The sequence below is a fragment of the Triturus cristatus genome, chromosome 3_1 (assembly GCF_964204655.1).
Source record: "Triturus cristatus chromosome 3_1, aTriCri1.1, whole genome shotgun sequence".
Classification (NCBI taxonomy): Eukaryota; Metazoa; Chordata; class Amphibia; order Caudata; family Salamandridae; genus Triturus; species Triturus cristatus.
The window spans coordinates 243,871,085-243,891,764 of NC_140583.1; the positions used below are offsets into that span (position 1 = coordinate 243,871,085).

Sequence of the window (20,680 nt, forward strand, 5' to 3'; positions counted from 1 at the left end):
GGGGGAGAGGGGGAGAATTTTAATTGACACAAAAGGTAATGGTTAACACCAGACCTAATTAGGGGCCCAATTATTTAATAAAGTCTCAAAAGTGCACCCATGTCCTTGCATTAAGCGCAGATATACGGCGTTCGTGAATTCGCATGACTTTACAGAGGTAGGCCAAGACATAGTACTCCTAGAAAATATTTTTGAACTGCATTTTAGCGTGAGCAAATATGCAGGTGTAGATTTGCTCCTGCGAAAAGCTGAGTGTTTGCAAGTTTACTTTCACGAATATCCCCATAGTTCTGCCCCGTTCCTTTTTCCAGAGGGTACACGCTCCACTGGTTAAGTTGGCCTGGGCGGGTAAACGGGCACGGGTGAGCTGGCGGATACTGATATTACCATATCATTTGGGGGGCTGGGTGTGACAGATCTAACTTTGTATTATAGAGCGGCGCAGGGCGCCCTGGCATACTATTGGGTTCATACTATTGGATTCACGGCGCACCCGATATTCCATTCCTACGCATAGGAAAACTTCTTGCTGCCCCGCTTTCCTTGCCGGCTACGTTATTCGACCCTATAGACCGCAGAACCGGAATATTGGACTCTCTTAATACGACTCGACATGCATGGCATAATATATTACAACTGCAGGTGGGGGCGCGGTTGTACTCCCCAGATATGCCCATAGATTGGACTTTCTGGTTGGCCCCGTGTAGGGATACAGGGGGGGATACGTGCATTGCACTCGTTGAACATCTTGACGGCACTGCTAAATCCTGGGAAGAGGTAGAAGACCCAGAGATATCTTGCACCATGCTACAGCGTTTCCAATTCCATAGAGTAAGGAGGGCGATTAGCAATGTCTTAGGAGACGAGTTACAGGAGCCCCCTGATGTACCGGAACTGTCTTACATAATTAGAGCGAAGTCGTCCTGAAAGAAAGTTACTACCATATACAGACTCGAAATGTACCATAGGACTAATCAGTATACTAAGGCAAGATTGGCTTGGCAACAGGATTTGCAACTGACCATAGATGACACCATGTGGACATATTGTTGCACTAACACACGGCGTGTCTCCTTGCACGGCAGGCATAGACTGATTCACTTCAAGTTTATTAACAGAGTGTATTATACGCCAGAAAGACTACACAGATATGGGCTACGAGAGACCCCCCCCGTCTGTGACAGATGCAGAGCGATAACTGCGGATTTTATACATTTAGCATGGCAGTGTCCGGGGGTGTATGCATATTGGGTATCCATCTTTCAGAAATTGGGGAAAATAACAGACATGGAGCTGGCCCCTGACCTGTCCCTGGCTCTTCTGGGGTATACCAAACTACTGCCTAGAGCAGTGCGTAGATTAGTAGATATGGGCCTGCTCATGGCAAAATGTCGAATTGCAATGTGCTGGTTGAGGGGTCCCTTACCTACATTACCACAATGGGCACATGACATGCTTTACTGCAGTACACAAACTGAGAACTACAGTGAGCTGCTCCCCCCCTAGGAATAGACCCAAGAACTTCTGGGGACTTTACACAACTCATCTACCAAACACTCGAACAATGGACCTGTACCCCCTGCGGACCCTGACGGCATTATGCGGGACACTACCACTTAGTCAATTGTAAGCAGCACAACTCAGATGCTATCGTCTCGGAAGTCGAGTGGTGTCAGCCCACGAACGGTAGGGGATAAAGTATTCTCAGAATACAGGGAACAAGGGTCTAGCAAATACATAACAGAAGTACAATCGCCCCCGCCTACCATCGGCATTTCAATGACCACATAAGACAGCAAGTGTATCTGGTCAGCGTTTTACAGACGGCTGTTGAGCAAGTTATGCTCTTATGGTTTTGCTTTATTTGGTATTTTCATTGCAAAAATGTGTCATCTCATTATTGGTTCATACACGCTGCCTGCCCGCTGGGTTGCTGGCCTATTAGCTGTGTAGACCCATAAATAATAACGCGCTGACGGCCCCAGAGTTGTAGGCAACTGGCTGTGTTTGATTGAGATTTATGCAATAAAAAAAATTAAAAACAAATCTGTGCACATCATTCTGCCTTGTGAAGCTGACATGAGGTCTCCCAATGCAGGCAACTTTTCCTTTTGGCTTCCTGTCACTGGTGTTTGAGCACAAATGTAATCTACACAGCCACTCTAGTGTTCTACCTGCATCCTGTGTTACCTGCAGCTCCCAAGGGTTTTCTCCTGTTCGTGTTTTGGTGTTAGCAGCATGAGCTTTAAACACACACACCAACATGTCGGTAAAGCTGGCACAGGAGCGCACAGACTAAATCTGTGTGAAATCCTTAATGACTGAACTTCTCTGTGCGGACTTTTATGCTTGTGAAGCTGCAGATTCTTTTTTTTGATTTTTATTTTTTCCTAGGGGATTCTCAGGCTACCAATCTTATTATGGATAGGATTCATCATTTAACTATTCAATACGGTGGTGGGTTTGTGACCACTGCTGACCATCTGAAGAGTTTCTGTGGTTGGATTACTAGGATATTTGTTTTAAGTTTAAAGGCTCACCTGTTTTACCCAACTTGGTGTATCATTTAGGAAACATGGAAAGTTGTACAATGTGAGCAGTAACGCAGTGACAAGACTTTTAGGCAAAAGACGACATGCCACCGACAAAATGGATAAAAAAAAAATGAAAATTATCTTGAGGCTTTGGATGGGCTCAGCACTAAACAGCACTGTTGGTTAACTCTGTGGAAAAAGGTCTGCACTTCCTACCCGCAGCAGTGGACAACCAAGTGGGGAAGCAACTTCCAATGCATATTTTGAGATTAAAATGAAAATCCCATGTTACCATGGAAATCTGTGAATATATTACCACAACCACAAACATTCTACACTCGGCCACAAAAATAAACAATGGATCAGGTTGCTGACATGTTAAAGAACAGTCTCTGAAGTAAGATTTTTTGAACATGACTTATCATTTGATTAGCGTGGAGATGACAGTGCATTAAGAAGATGCAAGAAAGTCTGTGGGAAGCCAAAAATCGAATCTCACAGGTAACTATCAAACTTTTTAAGAGCCGGACAAAAGTATTGTTGAGATGACAGTCAAATGAAATACCAGCATTTGTAAAGCACGCAGCTACCTCCGGAGAGGTGTCCCGGCGCTGGGGGCAGTCGGGAAGATTAAGCGAGCTATTGCCCAGAGTCACAAGGTGCTGGGCTAACCTGCCACCGGCACCAGGGATCGAACCGTGAACCCCGTGGTCCAGAGTCAGGCACCCTTGCGGGAGGGAGGGAGAAGCAAAGGGATGAGAGAGAGTGAGAAAGAAAAAGCAGATGGCGTCGGAGGGAGACAGGGAGGAAAGCCAGGGTCACAGATCGGACGAGAGAGGGAGGCGAGAGAGTGGGAGGACATTGAAGGGAGGGAAAGAAAGAGGAAAGCCATTAATTGAGATCAAGGAATGGGGAAACGGGCAGGCACGGAAGAAAGGAGAAAAGAGGAAGGAATAGGAAAGGCGGGACGACAAATATATAAGATAATGAGTCAGAAAGAAACGAACGGGGATGGCAGAGGGAATGAAATTAAACAGAGTGCGGAGAGACACGGGGGGGGGGGAAGCCAGAAAGAGACATTTGAAACAGTACAGGCTGTGCACTGGGCGAGTGTAGACCTTCACCATATGCCCCCGGTGTCTCAGCCACACAGCATTCCAAATGCGCAGGCAACCTCGCCATGTTTTTAAAGTAAAAAGCTATGCAGAAGTAGAACATTCACTATCAATCAGTATGGGGAGAGGATGTGGCCTAACGGCCGGAGCGGTCGAGAGCGAAGCTGTGGAACCGTGTTGAAAGCACCATCTACTTTCTATCTATCTATCTATACCTATATCTATATATCTGGCACGAGGTTCAGTTTAGGGCTCGCATGGGATGGAGAAATGGTCAGGGTACGGCTCAGCTGCTGTGCTGTCCCAGAGTCCACTCTTAGTGTAGGTCCCATTTCCCTAATAGGCTCTGCGCATTGAAATAATATACTCTATAGATTTGGCATAGGACGGAGATCAGTATGCTCCTATTGAGTATATTAAACTTAATTACTTTCTGCCAGCTAACTCAGAGGCCACTAGAAACTCCTTGTAAACAAGAAGGGAGTAGTTTCTGGCAACCGTTTAAACATGACAACTTTGTTTCCCTTTAGAATCGGAACACTCTCAGAATCGTGGAAACAACAGATAACAGTTTCACTCAGCTAATAGTGCATGGTTAGTTTCTTCAGAGTTACACAGAAAGAATAGACTGGCGTTTCAATAAAAGGATTTATTGAACAGTCTTGTTTCTCGTGTTAGAGATATGAGCGGTTACAATTGTAAGACAGTATGCGAGATATATTATGTACAGCGTAAGCAGTAGAAAGAAATAATACTGCGCTTGCATTATCTTATAGCTATGACACATATATTCATATACATAAACATAGGCTAAAAATGCGAGTACTTATAAGATGATTCTCTAACTAGTTCTACCCCAGTGTACCTAACCCAAGTGTAGTACAAGGTAAGAAGTAGGTGATGTATTCTATGGTATGATAGGCTATAGTATGATATGCCAAGTCTGGTATGCCAAGAGTCCCTCTAGGGCCTAGTCAGCTCCATACCTTGAGAATGAGAGAGGTGGGAATCTCTTTCCGGGTCTCGGTCTCGAACTCTAACACCCCGCGAAGGGAGTCCGAACACTGGAAGCTGGATTCTCTGCGAGCAGGGATGACAGCGTCTCTTGTCAGTGTGTCAGGCCTGGGCACGGGCTCCTCTAAAGTCGAGGTCTCCTCCTACTTGCTTGGGCAAGGGAAGGTATATTTATACCTTGTAGGTGCCCTGGAATGTTAGCATTGACGTAAAGTCGGGCAGAGGAAGACGTCAGGAATGAACCCTTAAAGAATAGCGGTTCATGCATAATGAATGAGTTCTTGGAGAAATCAATAATCCTGTGCTAGGGGAACTCCCAAGAGCTTAAGAGACTGGTTTCTAAGAACTCGTTGCGACGTTGAGGTCGACGGATGTAGGTGGCCATGCCTGTATTTGGATAGCATGGCTAAGGCCTAAATAAGGACAGGGATCTTATGCCTATATAAGGGCAATGCAAATTGTGCCTATATAAGGACATGTTTCAGAAAACCTATATACAGACACCTAAAGCAGAATGCAACATTAGAAGCTGTGGGTTACCTGTATACACATGCACACACACTAAGTCTGTCTGCACTGGCACTGTGTCCAGTCTCGGGCCCGGTGGGATGGAGAAATGGTCTACATTCATCAGAGGATGTGGCATAACGGCTAGAGTGATCGGCCTCGACTCTGGGGGTTCCAGTCTCGGGCCCGTTTAAAGAGCAAATCAGATGTCAGAAATCCGAGCCGACCGCGCCCTTGTTCTACATCTAGCACCTCTGAAAACCGCAGGGCTGTGCACCGTAAAAACGTCCTCTCAGTACACACACCGCAATGTGCCCAAGGAGGGGTGTGGGGGCACCTCAAGAAGGCGCTGCAAAATACAAGAGGGGCTGCTGGAGGTGCATGGAGCGAAGAGGAGGGTGGGAAGAGAGACGGGGAGGGAAGAAGGAAGGCGCGAGGCAGGAATGGAATGATAAAGGAGGCACTGCTCTCTCCCGTAGACCACACGCCGTGGGATGCGAGGAATGCAGCGGACACACTGCGCGCCCCTGCTCGCTCCCAACAGCAAAACGCCGTGGGAGTGACCAGTAAACTAAGAGGTGGGACATGCGCCCGCCTTTGGCCCTTTGCATGCTTTCATTATTGAAAGCCACATGCAACGGCCAATCCAATATGTGGGACGAGTCAGACCCACAAGAAAGTTTAGAGTGATCACAAGAAGCCTCCCCATAGAGCAGCGCATGCGCGCTGATCTAGGCTAGACCTAAAAAGGATTTGCCTATGTAGACTGCAAATATTCCAAGATGTGACAAAGAGACCTGGAATATTTAGAGTTCCATACACATTATAGCCTTACTTAGAAGACAAACCATGACTTAATAGGAGCCCCGACAAACAGAAAAGCTATTTTACCTCTGACATAAGAATGCTGAATTATTTTTGCCTTCATTACAAGGCAGCGAATAGGACAAGCGATAGGCTTAGCATTTGTTAAAGGTGTTAACAGTGGAAGCTATAAAAAGATTATTTGTGGGAAGTTAGGGTAGGGCTCAAACTGAATTCAAAGTAACCGATAAAAATGTAGTGCTGATGACGGATCAAGGGTATATGTACACTATCATTCAACACATATGTTCAAAGCCAGAAGATCAAATTATTTCTCTAACTGATGGACACATATCCAAAAGAAGATAAATAGGGTGAAACAATATCACGAGTTATATGTGGTCAGAGCTCAAGGAGAGGAAAGCTTAGAGGAAATTCTACCTATATTAGTCTAAGTACAGCAAAATACCTGCTCCTGTTCGCCAGAACAATAACTGATGGTATAAGGATAAATTAAGTAAACTTTGCTGTTCAACACCATCTTGCATTTATTCAAAGTCTGTACGATCAAAACATATATTCACAAAACTGTGATGTATGGACGGACGGGACAATCTCAGTCAAGACTAATTTAAGAAGGTGGAAATGAAGATGCAACGATGTTGAAGGAGATGGTGAAGAATGGCATAATTGAAGCCTCATAGTGGCTTTCACCAGCAATAAGCACAAAGAAGGTGGATAAATGATTACTTTTTTGCATGGATCTGAGCAGTCTCAAGCAAAACAGACGTGGGTAGCTTTTCTCTCCAAAAAATAACACAATATCATTTATTAGTAAATGGAACAAAGTGCTTTCCATGAGCTTATCTCCAGTTTGTGTTTCACAAGATTTCTTCACAACAGTCTTGCAAAGCATATACCTCTTTTGTCACCATAGATAGTGCTTTCTAGTTTGCTGACTGGTCTGGCATCAATCTAACGGGCTCTACATGATGATATATTGGTGAATTGGGAACAGGAAGGAAAGCACAATAAGGTTTCAATGAAGTTTTACTGAAGAAAGAAAAATGTAAATTCAACATGACAAGCCAGTGAGTAGTTAAGATATTTCCATTTTTATTTTTTTTAAAGAGCAGCACCTAAAAAAGATATTGCATGAACTAGGCCCAAGCTACTAAAGATCAATTGACACTATTAATGGACCCAATTAAAGATTATGCAAAATTAATGAAAACGTTGCTGAGAAAACAAGCATTGGCATAGCCAATAGGTCTCGCTTTTGGGACCTTATAAGTATTTAGTTATGCAGCACAATATCTTTGGTGCAACAACATCAACCGTTGCATGGCTAAACACTTAAAAGGTCCCAAAGGGGAGACCTATTGGCATAGCCAATAGGCCTCGCCTTGGGGACGTTATGTGTTTAGCCAGAGCTGTTTGGCAAGAAATTGTGTGAGTGGATGTACTTCAGAGAGAGATAGAGGATGCGAGAGAGAGAGAGAGAGAGAGAGAGAGAGAGAATGAGTGAAACAGAGAGGTGGAACAGATAGTGCGTGTTTCTATGAGAGTGACCACAGGAGAGATTAAAAGAAATAGAGGATGAGTGAGTGGTTGATGGTTAGAGAAAGAGAGAAGGCAGAAGACTATATACGGAGAGAAAAAAGCAGAAAAGAAAGAAAAGAAAGTGGGAGGAAGAGTGGAAAGAGAAACAGAGGGGAGAAAGGGCATAAGAGGAAGTGAGAGAAATAAATATACAAGAAAGGGGAAATGAGTGGAAAATACATGTAAACTAGCGCCCACAGTTATGCTAGTAGCCTCGTGGCCCCTTCAAACGCAACACAGCCTTTCCATGGGCCCACCACAACCCACTGTGCCCTGCAATTAAATGGATATAGCGTGAGGGGAGCACAGAAATGAAGTACCACGCCCCCGGTCCTACTGGGACCTCCGACTGGACTGCACAGCAGTAAGGGGCTCCCAGTGACTTTATAAAATGCGAACATCAGATGCAGGCAGCTGTACGCAGAGCACTGGTTTCACTAGGTAGAGGGGCGCTGGGGGACTTGCTGGGTAAGATGGGAGCTGTCTGCCCCCACTTGCTACCCGTGAACGTGTTCCTCCCCAATAAATGGACATGTGAGAGAGAAAGACTTATCCGGGGGGTGTGGGGTGTCTAAGAGGGGCAGGGAGGTGGGATGAGGGCAAAGCAGGTATATTGAGGGTGGGGGAGGATTCATCGAGTGTTGGATTGATGCACCGAGGGTCCGAAAGGGACCATGATGGCTGGGGAGTGGGGGCAGAGTGAGGGTCGGACATGGGCAAAGAGAGCTGTAGGTTTTGGGTCAAGGAAGGTTGAGCAGTGAGGGCCAAGAGGGTGCAATGAGGGTCGGAGAGGGACAGAGAGGACTGAAGCAAGTGTGGTTAGAGCGGAGGTGTGCCTGCGCAGAGATTTGTCTAGAGGTTGCAATGAAGAATTCAGTGAGTTTTGGAGGTGAGTGTGTTGCAGTAAGGGTTTTAGTGAGTTCTGAAGTGGCAGGGTGTTGCAATGAGGGTTTAGTGAGTGCTGGTGGGTGAGTGTGTTGCAGTGAGGGTTGTAGTGAGTTCCGGAGTGGGAGTGTGCTGCAGGAGGTTAGTGAGTGCTGGAGTGGTAGGGCGTGACTGTGGTCTGACTGGATCACGATCGGTTTCACTGGTGCCTTGTTGCATTCAGTAATGTGCACTAGAGCACGTGAATGCAGCTGCTTTTGGGGTGCAGGTCTGGCACTCACTGCTGGTGCAGGCCCAGAAAGACCTCTGGGTTACACACAGAACATGAACGTACACTGTATGTTTTGCACTTACGAACATGTGGTGTTGGCTATAGGTACATTCGGTATCCAGAATTTTGGGTACATAATGGGTATCCAATGCTAGTGCTTCCTAGGGCTGCTTCGTGGGGGTCTGTAGTGGGTATGTGCGTGTTGGATCCTGCAATGCGTGAATACACAATTGAGTACACAAAGTGCACAACAGGGCACAGTACACTTAATAACAGTCGCTGCACAATCATCCCCATGGTGCTTATGTGCGCTCTCACGGCTATGAGTGCTGTTGGGTGGCAATGCATATTGAATGGCTATAGGTATACGAGGAAGCTTGTCTAAATCTGTAGATGTGTGGACGACCCATGGATTACACATATGCACTGGAGCAAAGACTGTATATACGTAGCAGAAATGTACTGCTATTTTCTCCTACGTGCGACTGTGTCAGGCCATTTCACTGCACTCAATACTCACCCCCATAGTTTACCAAAGACTGGCTGGGCTGTGTGGGTTGTGCACATGTGTTGCGAGGTGAACTAGAAGACGCATAAGATGTTTAAAGTTCACCTGTATGTAGAGAACTCACTATCAGAATGTGTGCTCTGAAGCTAATGGTCACTGGTTTTCTAGAGAGATGCGCACTAGATGTATTTAGTGCACGGAGAGCCGCGTCTACAGACGTCCGGTGTCTTGATGACCTATTTTACAAACGCGTGGTCTTTGGTGCTGAATGGGGCGTATATGGGTATAAACAGCATACTTCAAAAGTAAACGAACAATCAAAGGGTCTAAAGTCTCAGCATGCTTCGGGTTATAAAACGCAAGGAATGGCTGAAGGGGGTGACATGATAAATGAGCCACACGTTTATATAAAAGGAAAAGAAAAGCAAGTGCTGTTACCAAACTCACATCGTACTGTCTCCTCGTGTGTTTGAGGGGCTGGGGAGGCACCAGTTCCCAATCAGCTTGTGGAATGCTACAGAAATTAGCTGAACTAAGATGGGTAGCCTCTTGCTGAATGCTCAAAAACAAAAAAAAGCATGATGCATCCTTTAAAAACAACAACGAAGGGCCTACAATGAGGTAGGGAGACTGGGCTAGCAATGACGAGGGAGGAGAGTTGGACGTTGGGGGGCTGGGTGAAGCAGAAACAAGGGAGGGCATGGGATGAAGGAGGCTTTTGTTTTAATGAGGATAAATGTAAACAAGGAAGGAGAGGGAGGTGGCAGCGACCTGCTTGGGCTTTGAGTAATCGGGCTACAGTAGCTGCACAGCTGTTTTTTTTTTTTTGTTTTTTTTTACAGGCTACAAATAGTTGCCACTTCTTTTGTGGAGATTTCTGTCTCCCGTTTTTAGAACTATGGCCAATTGCAGCACGTTCCTATTAGTAATGAGACAGCATATATATTCTAGTACAGGAACAAAGGCTGGGATGCAAGCATCAGCCTGTCTTTCCCGCAGTCACGCATTAATTAACTGCGCGGTAGACAGTTTGATAAGCTGCAAGCTCTGCTCATAACTTAATAATTAATGGTCGGGTTATGTTGTGTTTCACATATGCCACTGGATCGGTGTGCTACACATTTTCACTCAAAGGTCATTCTCAAGAAACATGTAGCACAGCGTAATGAGTGGGGGGTTTGAGTGGTGCTGGAGAGACGCTTTGATGTGAGACGTTGCTCTGAATATTTAATCAAATTACGCACTAGGGACAAAAAGGCAAATTCCGTCTGCGGGAGCGCTGGAGCCATGGTAATAAAACAGAAGCTGTGCGTGCGGATTAAACAAAATCCACGTGGACTACAAAAGCATTTTATTTTAAAATGTTTATTTACACACAAATATATGTAAGGAAAAGACGTGGAGTCATTTGAAGTTGATTCTGGTATTTATTGGAACCCCAACAGGAGCCAGGAAAAGGACAATGCTACACCAGCTCCACTCCTTCCAACCATCATCCCGCTCACCTAAGTTCCACAGTAATGATGCAGAGAACGAGATCTTGTTGCAAAATGCAAATGCTACCAGCGGAGTGTGTTTTGCCTGCAAAGCACAGAAACACTACATTCCTAAAACATGATCCGAGAAGAAAAACAACAAGCATTGGCTGCGCGGCCCGCGAAAGTGACACGGCCACGCGGCCTGCGAAAGTGACACGGCCATGCGGCCCGCGAAAGTGATCTCGATCAACGGAGGAAAGACAGATGGCGGCTGCACACGTGCATGCGAGCTTTAGGCCACCAAAAGCCTGTGGCAGCACTTTGAAAACCCACCTACTAAATGTCTCGTAGAACAGCACATGCGCTGGCTCAGGCGAGACCTAAAAATGAAATCTTTAATGCAGGTGTTAAGAAAGAACTTCAAGTCGAGATAGTGACAAGCAGTAGATTTTACATATACATAAATATACATACGCCCACTGGGGCAGGTAATTTGGAAAATATAATGCGCGCAAGAAACATTGCTCTTATCCGCCATGATTTGCCACTGATGAAGGGAAAAATGGGACTCCTGAAATGTGTTTGGCGTATGGATTTACTGATGCATGTAATTTGTCGGCTGCCTGCTTGCAAGTTTTTCAATAAACGTCGTGAACCACGCATCTTCTTGTGGTTGAACTCCTTGGGTCTAACCTGCTTGTGTGGAGAATATATATATATATATATATATATATATATATATATATATATATATATATATATATATATATATATATATATATATATATATATAGTCGCCAGTAGGTAGTTATAGTTAGGACCTATTTTCCATAGAAAATCCGCAACATTCTATTTGGAATAACGTTGGCGCCGATTGACGAATCTTCGCGAAATTTTCCAAACCTTTGGCCAGCTCCGGCCCGCTCCTATCCTGCAAATTTCACGGTAATTCGTCATGCGGGGGCCGAGAAAAAAGGGGGGGTCCCAAAACGCGTTTTCCCCATGCATTTTCCCATAGGACCTGTTGACGCAGCTACGGCCCGAACTGCTGAACGGAATTACACCAAATTTGGCGAAGAGGTAGTCCTCAGTTCAGACTCGTGCCTTTTGCTTAAATGGTGTAAATCCGTTCAGTAGTTCCTGAGAAAATTAGGGTAAAATAGTTAGTGATATCTATGGCCTGGGAAGATCCGCACACCCTCCCGAGCCCGAGCTGAATGCTTATTGGCTGCCAACACTCTGAATCAGGAAGTGTTGGCAGCCATCTTGTGCCTCAGTAGAACCGAGGCACAAGAAAACCGAAAAAAAAGGCGCAAAACGCGACAAGGGGGGCAGGGTAGAAACACCCTGACCCCCTAGGCCTGCTCAGGGGGTCCCACAAGGAACCCCAAAGAATTTTTTTTTTTTTTTTTTTTTAAATCGCGGGATGCACATCCTGCTGACGTAAAAAAAACGGACTCCCGCGCTTCGTTTTTATGTAGCCCCCCGGGGGGGGGGGCAAGTCCCGGGGGCAGTATCTTTATCATAATGGGGGACCCAGAGGGGCCCCCCAACCCCAGGGACCGCCACCCCCCAGGGCTTTAATTTAATGTATGCGGGGTGGCTCATGGCCCCCCCGTAGCCCCGGGGACCGCCACCCCCCGGGGCTTGTTTGTTTAAAAAAAAAACAAAAAAAAAAAAAAACTGTGGGGGGTTTCCTGCCATAGGATAACATTGGTGATTCTATGGGAAAAAGTTTCCAAGTGTCAACTTTTAAAATACAATAATATTCCTTAAAAATTACTACTGTAACCAAAGCGCTTTTACTCAACTGTTTACAGGAGATGTCCAAGGACTGAATCTAGGATCCAGTCCAGTGGTTAGAAAAGTAATCCATAAAGTAACTAATTGCATTTAACTAGAAATTCACATTGAGCTCAATGTTGCTTTGTGTTTGAAATTGTGTTGCCCATTGCAACAACTGTAACTACTGTACTTAAGTCTGTTGCCTATTTGCCAAGTATTAAAACTAAAGTAATTCATTCTGAGAAAGTATATTTTGTATTGTAATTAAAAAAAAAAGAGTTTTAAAAATGTAGTAAATCCGTATCAAAAAAAATCAGTATAACAATTAATACATTAAAAATTGTCATTTACAAATCCTTTGAAATTCACTGAAAAAAAACATAGGTTTCAGGGGCGTTATAGTTAGCTGGACATTTCCCTTGTACAAAACCGTAGAAATTCCCCCGTTATAGTTAGTTCAACTAACTATAACTCGCGCCCCCGCAATGCACTGCTGATGACGTCACATATTACATCACTCATGACATGGTCAGTGACATCACAGATGACATCTCAAATGACATCACTGATGACATCATCCAGTGAATCTGTGTTTCTGTAAAGTTTTAATATGTTTAATATATATAGGGAAAGGCCTGTTGAAGAATGAGTGGGTGTACAAGTGTGTGAATGGATGATTTTCTAGGTGCGTAACTGACTCTATAAGTGAGTCATCAAATGTATCTTACTGCAGACTAGTGACTAAACTGTGTGAATGTCTGTATGTGTCTGTGTGTTGGTGTATAAGTGGCTGCATGGTTTTGTGAATAGCTATACGAGTGTCTATATGGGTTATTGGTTGGTTGTCTGAGTATCTGTATGGGTGTCTGAGTGTTTGTGTGGGTAGGGTGTGTGTGACTGTGCATAGATGTGTGAGTGGGTGATTCTATGGGTGCATGGTTCTAAGAGTGCAACTGTGATGGACTGTATGGTTGGGTGAGTGTATGTATGGGTGTGTTAGTGATTGAATGTATATCTCAGTTGTACTTGTCAGTAACTACATATGTGAAACGCAGTGTATATGTGTGTAAGAGTATATAACTATCGATATGTGAGTGTGCGATTGTGGGAGTGGCTGTATGGATGAGTGTGTGCTTGTATCAGTAATTGTATAAGAGAGTCAGAATTTGTTAGTATTTTTATGAGTAAGTGAACTTGAGTGTGTTTAACTGTATAGGTAAGTAAATTGGAGTGCGATTAATTATTTGCATGATTGACTAGGTGTGTCAGTACCTCAATGGATAATTGGCGGTGTGCGAGTGTCTATATAGGTGTATAAATGCATATGATAGTCCTGTACTGAGTGACTGTAAGTATGAGTGACTGTACAGGTGAGTGACTGGATGTGTGTGTAGACCTATGAGTCAATGAGTGGGTATGTAGTTATTGGTATTGGAGTATCTATGGTTTTGAGAATGGCCCTCTGAAATTTTGAGTCGGTGTATCAAAGGTTATATTAGGGTGTGAGAAGATGCACTAATTTATTACATGGATGATGTCATCAGTGATGTTACTGACCATGTCATGAGTGATGTAATATGTGACGTCATCAGCAGTGCATTGTGGGGGCGCGAGTTATAGTTAGCTGAACTAACTATAACGGGGGAATTTCTAGGGTTTTGTACGAGTGAAATGTCCAGCTAACTATAACGCCCCTGAAACATATGGTTTTTTCAGTGAATATAGATAGATAGATAGATAGATAGATAGATAGATAGATAGATAGAGAGACACAGACACTTTATGCTTAAGTTCTATAGGTCACTGCATACTTTTCATATAACTTTTTTTAATCAGAAGCTTATGGGTCTTTGTTTATTTTATCTATCACAATATGTGAAAAAGATCATAACAATTGTATCTATAAGTCACTCACTATTAAAACGTAGAGGATAACAAAAATAAAATATAACAAATAAAAAAAAAACACCCCTAAGGGTCTCAAGGCACTGGGGGCCGTTGGTGAGATTAAGTGAGCTGTTGCCCAGAGTCACATGCTGCTGGGCTGAGCTGCCGCCGGTGATCGAACCGTGAGCCCTGTGCTGTGAAGTCAGTCGCCCTGGACGCTGCGCCACACCTCTCCCTTATAAAAATACACAAATAAATTAACTTTTACGCACAGCAACATCTCAAAGACTGAACTACCTATCCATACTTGTACATATGGAACTTTAAGCAATACAAATGTAAATCTCTTTATTATTTTCGTTAAATAGTTATAACTCCACCAGAAAAAAAGGCCTTCAACTCCCTCCAATTGACTACTCTATGCCTCATCCTATACCTCTCTCAATATATTCTCTACCTCCACTCTGACTCGTCCCAAACCTTATTCTACTACTATGATCTCCCATATCACCCTTTCTAAACTCTTCCCTCCTTGGCTCACCTCAAACCTCATTTTACTACTAGGATCTCCAAAATAACACCTTCAAGACTATTCCCCCCCAGTGCCGTCCCGGATTGCTGCCGCTGTGGGGGCGCAGCTTCCGCTGACATACGGCTCCGTTCTGGCTGCCCTGCGGGACTTTCGTCTGCAATTGTGTGTCGGCTTGCAAACGCTGAGTGAGCGGTTCGACTCTACACTGTCTGCTGCGGGTCGTGAGCGCCCCGTTTGTGATCAACAAGACGTGAGTCTGCCAGTGCTGTGGTCCTCCTGCGGGGAAGTAACGACTGGGTGTAGCGGTGCTCCACTGGTGTCTGCGTTTGGCTTTCCCGGCGCTCAGGATCAATCGCTCTCCTGCTCAATGGCGGATACTTTGTTTCCCCGGTCATTGCTGCCTGCTTTGTTGTTGCCTGCCTCACCGTGCCCGCAGGACCTTCCAGCTGAACTACACCTGACGACCTCGAGGAACCGTTCACGGTGGCCTACGGCTCCTTTTATGTGGAACTCATGTACTTTACAAGCCAGGTCTGGATTTTATATGGTGTGCAAGGGGACCTCAATAGATGATCGGCGGCCATTTTGTGACTCTACTTCTCCATCTTCTTCCAAGCGGCCATATTGTCTTTGTCTGTTCGGGATGCGGGGCATTCACGAGGGGGCGGGTCTAATCGTAAGCCCGCGATCGGGCCAGGGCTAGATTACTTTCTATCATCATAGTTTCACGGACGGGCTGGACTGGGACTGGAATTGTTTGCATATGTTGTGCGCACTCGTCGCGATCTGTCTGCCTTCATTTCCTTGTTGTTACATGCTATCTTCACACGACCGCCTTTGGGTGTAGTGGGGTTTCAGTGTGTGGAGGCTTGGTTGGCCGGTGGTGTCGGGCGCTCCGAGGATACGTGGGCTCCTCCCCGCCTCCTTTCTTCTTTCTTCTCTTAGTTTCTTTACTCTATTCCTACTTTCTCTCTCGTCTATATTTCGGGTTCATTGGGCGACAGGCACTATGCTGGGGGGGGGGGCAGGCCATAGCCTCCGCATTGGTGTAGGGTGGGGGGGTAATTTACTGTTTCTTTTTAGTTCTATGGGCCTCTTTCTTTCATGTCTCTGCGCTATACTTGTTTCGATTCGGGGTCCGGGTGTGGGGTGGATTGAGTGGGGGCGGCTTTTAGGGGGTGCGTATTTACTACTGTGATGATCCTGTTATCTAACTGCATCGCCTTACTGTATGAGATTTTCTATGGCTGTTTTAATGATGCTGCTGCTCTCCAGTGTATGAAGCCGACTCGCGGACTCGAATCTCCTTGTTTCTATCCTTTACTGATTTCTTTCTCGATAAAAAATTTTTTGAAAACCTTAAAATTAACCTTCACTTCTCCTTCCCCTGGTGTCAAGGATCCCTCCAGTGTATGAATCCTGAATCATTGCTAATCTTGACCTTGACGCACAGGGGATGTACTGTTTGTCTCTGTGCTCAACCGTATTGTGGCCGGCCTGATGGTTGTAGGCCCGTATTTGTTCTTTTACTATGCACAAATAAAGGTTTTTTAAAAAAAAAAAAAAAAAAAAAAAAAAAAAAGACTATTCCCTTCTATATCCCTCCACAGACTCATCCTTTGGGTTCCAGAGTAGAGTGCTACTCACCGAAAAGCGCTTAAACGCCTCGTCATAAATACGATTACAATTTTACATAACATATAGAAAGTGGGGGGGTGGGGGGGGGGGAACTGTTCATTACGTCATGGTTTTATTATTTCTATGTTTTTTAACTCTGTTTATTAACATTGCTCAAGAGACCATACATTGCAAGAATCACTTCCGGTAATACACAGTGAGGTGAACACAGGATATCCAAAAACAATATATACATGAGGGGATAAGAGACTACAGAATCAACAAACGTTCATTCTCCCATGTTCAACCCTCTATACTTTCGCCAGGGCGCCCACACTTTTTCCCCATTTCTTAACACAGCCCCTACTTTTGTACACTGTTACGTCAGCCCACTGGCACCATCTAAAGCAGTGCAGTATTTCAATAATGCCTTTCCACACTGTTAGAGGTGTGTGCCATTGTGCTCATCTTTAACAATCTATTGTCAGCAAATGCTCCAGGTAAGGCCATGGGGCAACCACATACTCCAAGTCCTCAGAAATCAATCAATCAATCAATCCTCAGCAGTAGAGGCCTTCAATTTATAAAGCAAAAATGTATTTTCATTATACACGTACCACCACTATCAGCACTTTTTTGAATTTCGCCTAAGGCCTAGTGTGACCAATAGCTTTCACTTCCTCATCCTTTCCCATCCCCTCTCCTCTTCGATTTTACCTACCTACTATAATAATAGCCATACTTGGTAACATTAACACCTTCCCCACGACTATAATCTCTACAGCCCAATAACCACGATACTATTGTAAATGGGATGATCTCTCCAAAGGTATTCAGAAGTATCTCCTATTACATTCATCAGAAGTACCTACTGTACTGTAGAGACAGAATTAGATCTCTTGAAAGAGTAGCACTTGTTCTACTTCAAAGAAACCAGAGCGCTGCTTAACGCACGATTCTTCAAAAAGCAGTTTGCTAAATCTGGCTACTCAAAATCCATTTTAGTTAATCTTGGTGGAGGACACCACAATGACATCACATGTAGCTGCATTGTACAAACAAGCACCATTGCACTCAGGAGGTCTCAAATAACTCCACCTACATTACCCCAGAATGGACACACAGAGGCAAGAAGGCTCCTTTTGTTCATCATCCCATAGAGCCCCAACACAAGGTGCGATTCATTCTAAATAATACTTTCAACACAACAAAATAGGACAACAACAACGCATCGGCTTGTCTTCGAACATGAAGGATGGAGAGCCAGATAGAAATTCATTGCAGACACAAAAGGGCCCAGGCCAAACCAATCTATCTTACTGACTAATGTATCTTAATGGAACTCAACTCACACAGGGAAGGGGTGGGAGAGAAAGAGCTAATAACCGAAAAGTTATTGTCTTGATGACCATTATAATTTAGCTGTTAACGGAGACCCCGCTGTTGGATAATACTGGTTGAGGTGACATACAAGTGCTGAAATAACAAGGTTTGTTTAAAAAACAAAATCAGCTATTTTTGGTCTTCGCCACTCATGCTGGAAGTTCACCCTTAACAATACCCTTAATAAGTATTCATAACAGTTAGTGTGCCAACACAGGATATCCTCACCTAGTACTATAAAACAATTTACTATGCGCCCACCCTAGGAATAAAAGACGAGGCCCTGCGCCAAAGTATTGTAGCTCAAATCCCATTCTGCCCTCAAACAGGCTCGATTACATTGGAACGGGCCACAAGTGTGATAATTCAAATCGATCACAAATGTGATAGCACAAATCTGTGCACAGAGGGTATCCAATACTTGCACGGTCTTCCAGTGTGTCAGAGTTTCAGAGTCCTGCCTTATGACCAACCAGATACTGTCAGGAGGTTCCTGTTCAACGATCACCACTGTAACACCATTAATTAACACCACATCGTACCATAGGTGCCAAGTGCATCACAATTCTATAATGAGCCTGGGCAGCATTTCACACATGCCTTAGTTGCAATTTCCATTTCCTGCGGAGGCATTTATTGTACCAAAGTATTGCTTTTATCAAAAGCAGGTCAATTTTAAACTTCATCGTCAAGTTTAGCCAAAGTTTAAACGCAACTGGACTCTGATCACATCTTCAAAAGAAGGTCGTGAGCTACAATTTCCGATGTAAACAAACTCTGCGATCACTCGCACTACTAATTTGCTGACACTGAGCCCCACAGCCTTGTTTTTATCACCATCCTCTTGTCCCTAAATTGCCATTGCCACCTTCTCGAAATGTGGCCTGTTGGTGTGGTAACTAGAGAGCTGCTGCTCACCTTCCAGGTCTTAAGTATTGATGAAGGAAATGTGTGGCGCTCTGGTCCCTTCGTAAACCGCTTTGTGAGCGACCCCGTCCCCGAGAGGCATTGTTTACATTCGGTCGGGCCTGGCATAGGCGGTGAAGGCGGCTACGCACTTACATTACATAGAGACACGGAAGCCCCTTCTCAATCCTCGTAACTGGGACCCCCGGAGAGACACCACCCCACCAGTGGCTTGCCCGGTCGTCAGCCCCTGGCTCTCCCTGCTAGCCAAAGCAGTGACAGGCTCTTGTTGACTCTACTCCCTTTCATCAGCCGTCGGCCAGGACCCTTACCTCGAGGGTGCATCACACTGTAGGACACCCAGGGGGGCACCTCCCAAGTCTCACCACCTACGCAACCTCTCGTGTTATGATGAATGTTGACCGGACTGTTCCCCCTTGAACACACTCTCCCTTTGCTTACAGGCCCCCAACCCTTGTGCACACGGGTCCACACAATATTGCCAGCAGGCAGTTGTCCCATGTCCCCGTACTCCCGCCCCGCACCCCCGGTTCCCCATCACTCACCGTGATGTTACAGTGGATGGTCAGCGGGCTGTTGCCCAGGATGAACTGGCAGTGCAACTCGTCCAGTTTCCAGTTCACAATCCGGAACCGCTCGTGGTTTTTGTCAAAAATGGACTCGAGAAACTTCAGCTCTGCCTTGAGCCCCGACACGGACATCTTAACATCATTTCCGAGGGGGGAGGCGCTGAGAGACCCGACACCCCCCCGCTCCGCACCGGAAGATGGCGGGCGGCAGCTGCGGGTCTTTGTAGCCCAGCTCGAGACCGGCGATGGAGAAGAGGAGCCCAGCGTCGAACAGCGCAGGCCGGGCGGAAACGTGTCACTGACGCCCTGTGACACCGCCAGGGCTGCCTTGGCTTTGTACGAGGCCTGTAAGTGCGCGGACACAGCACTGGTAGGGAGCAGGCTAACACAACACACGGGGGCCTCGGCTGCGTACACTGAGCCCGCCCCGTGACACCGAGGGCTGGCTGTGCACAGGGCCTGAGCGCAAAGCCGCGGAGATGCGCAACGCACAAAGGTCTCAGGGCACCCACACAGAACTCACAACACACGGGCCCGAGCAGGCTGCACACAGAGCCCGCCCCGTCACACGGGGCCTGCCAGGGGGTGGGGGCTCGAAGGGGCGGCTGTGTACGGGGGCGTGAGAACACAGGCACAGGACTAGCGCCACACACGGGGACCTGGCTTGCACAGGCTCGGGCTAGCACGTACATGCCTGTCTTGCTGTAGGTGGGTGGTTTAAATGATTACTTATATTATTTAAGTTTTGCTTTACTTTCTCTCTCAGGTCAAGTACAATTAAAAAATCCATTCTCACTTAATAAAAAATAAATTCTCACTATTTCTGTCTTTAACCCTCATGCATCAGGAACTACTTCTAGAAGTTAAGTGTACATCTACTTCCACGTAGGACAGGCCTGTGCTGAATACACAAGCAATACAGCGCTTACCCCCTGACGAGGAGCTGCCTATGTACACAAGGGAAGCCTTTTTAGCCCTCAGCACTCCATCACCATAGGATATTCAGTATATGAGATGTGTATATTCAGTTTGAAGGCATTAGTTTAACAAACGTGTATACACCCTTATATACATTATGCAGATGCTTGGGAGAAGGAGGTGTGGAGGTAAGTCTTTATGATACCTTCTCATGAAATATTTGTTATTGATCTTTAATCGACGCCTTGTTTAGGTAACAAAATGTAAGATGCCTATGTAAGTGAAAAGTTTCCATTGACTCTTTTTTTAATGACAAGTATGAAATGATCTGCGTTTGTATGAAG

General features: G+C 45.4%; 1 protein-coding gene and 1 long non-coding RNA gene across 3 annotated transcripts in view; one reads left to right on the forward strand and one right to left on the reverse strand.

Annotated features, from left to right (window-relative positions):
- UBE2Q2 (ubiquitin conjugating enzyme E2 Q2) overlaps positions 1-19,991 on the reverse strand; it is an 844,760-nt gene extending 824,769 nt beyond the window's left edge. The window contains exon 1 of one of the 2 annotated variants that reach the window (XM_085643780.1): positions 19,395-19,991. In XM_085643780.1, the coding sequence (XP_085499906.1) occupies positions 19,395-19,550 (156 nt within the window). In that variant the 5' untranslated portion in view covers positions 19,551-19,991. The remainder of the gene's footprint in view (positions 1-19,394) is intronic. The other variant, XM_085643779.1, reaches the window with a different exon arrangement.
- A 69-nt stretch (positions 19,992-20,060) lies between these two features.
- Positions 20,061-20,680, forward strand: part of LOC146860017 (uncharacterized) — a 56,146-nt gene continuing 55,526 nt past the window's right edge. The window contains exon 1 of the long non-coding RNA XR_014978761.1: positions 20,061-20,126. This is a non-coding gene — a long non-coding RNA (uncharacterized LOC146860017). The remainder of the gene's footprint in view (positions 20,127-20,680) is intronic.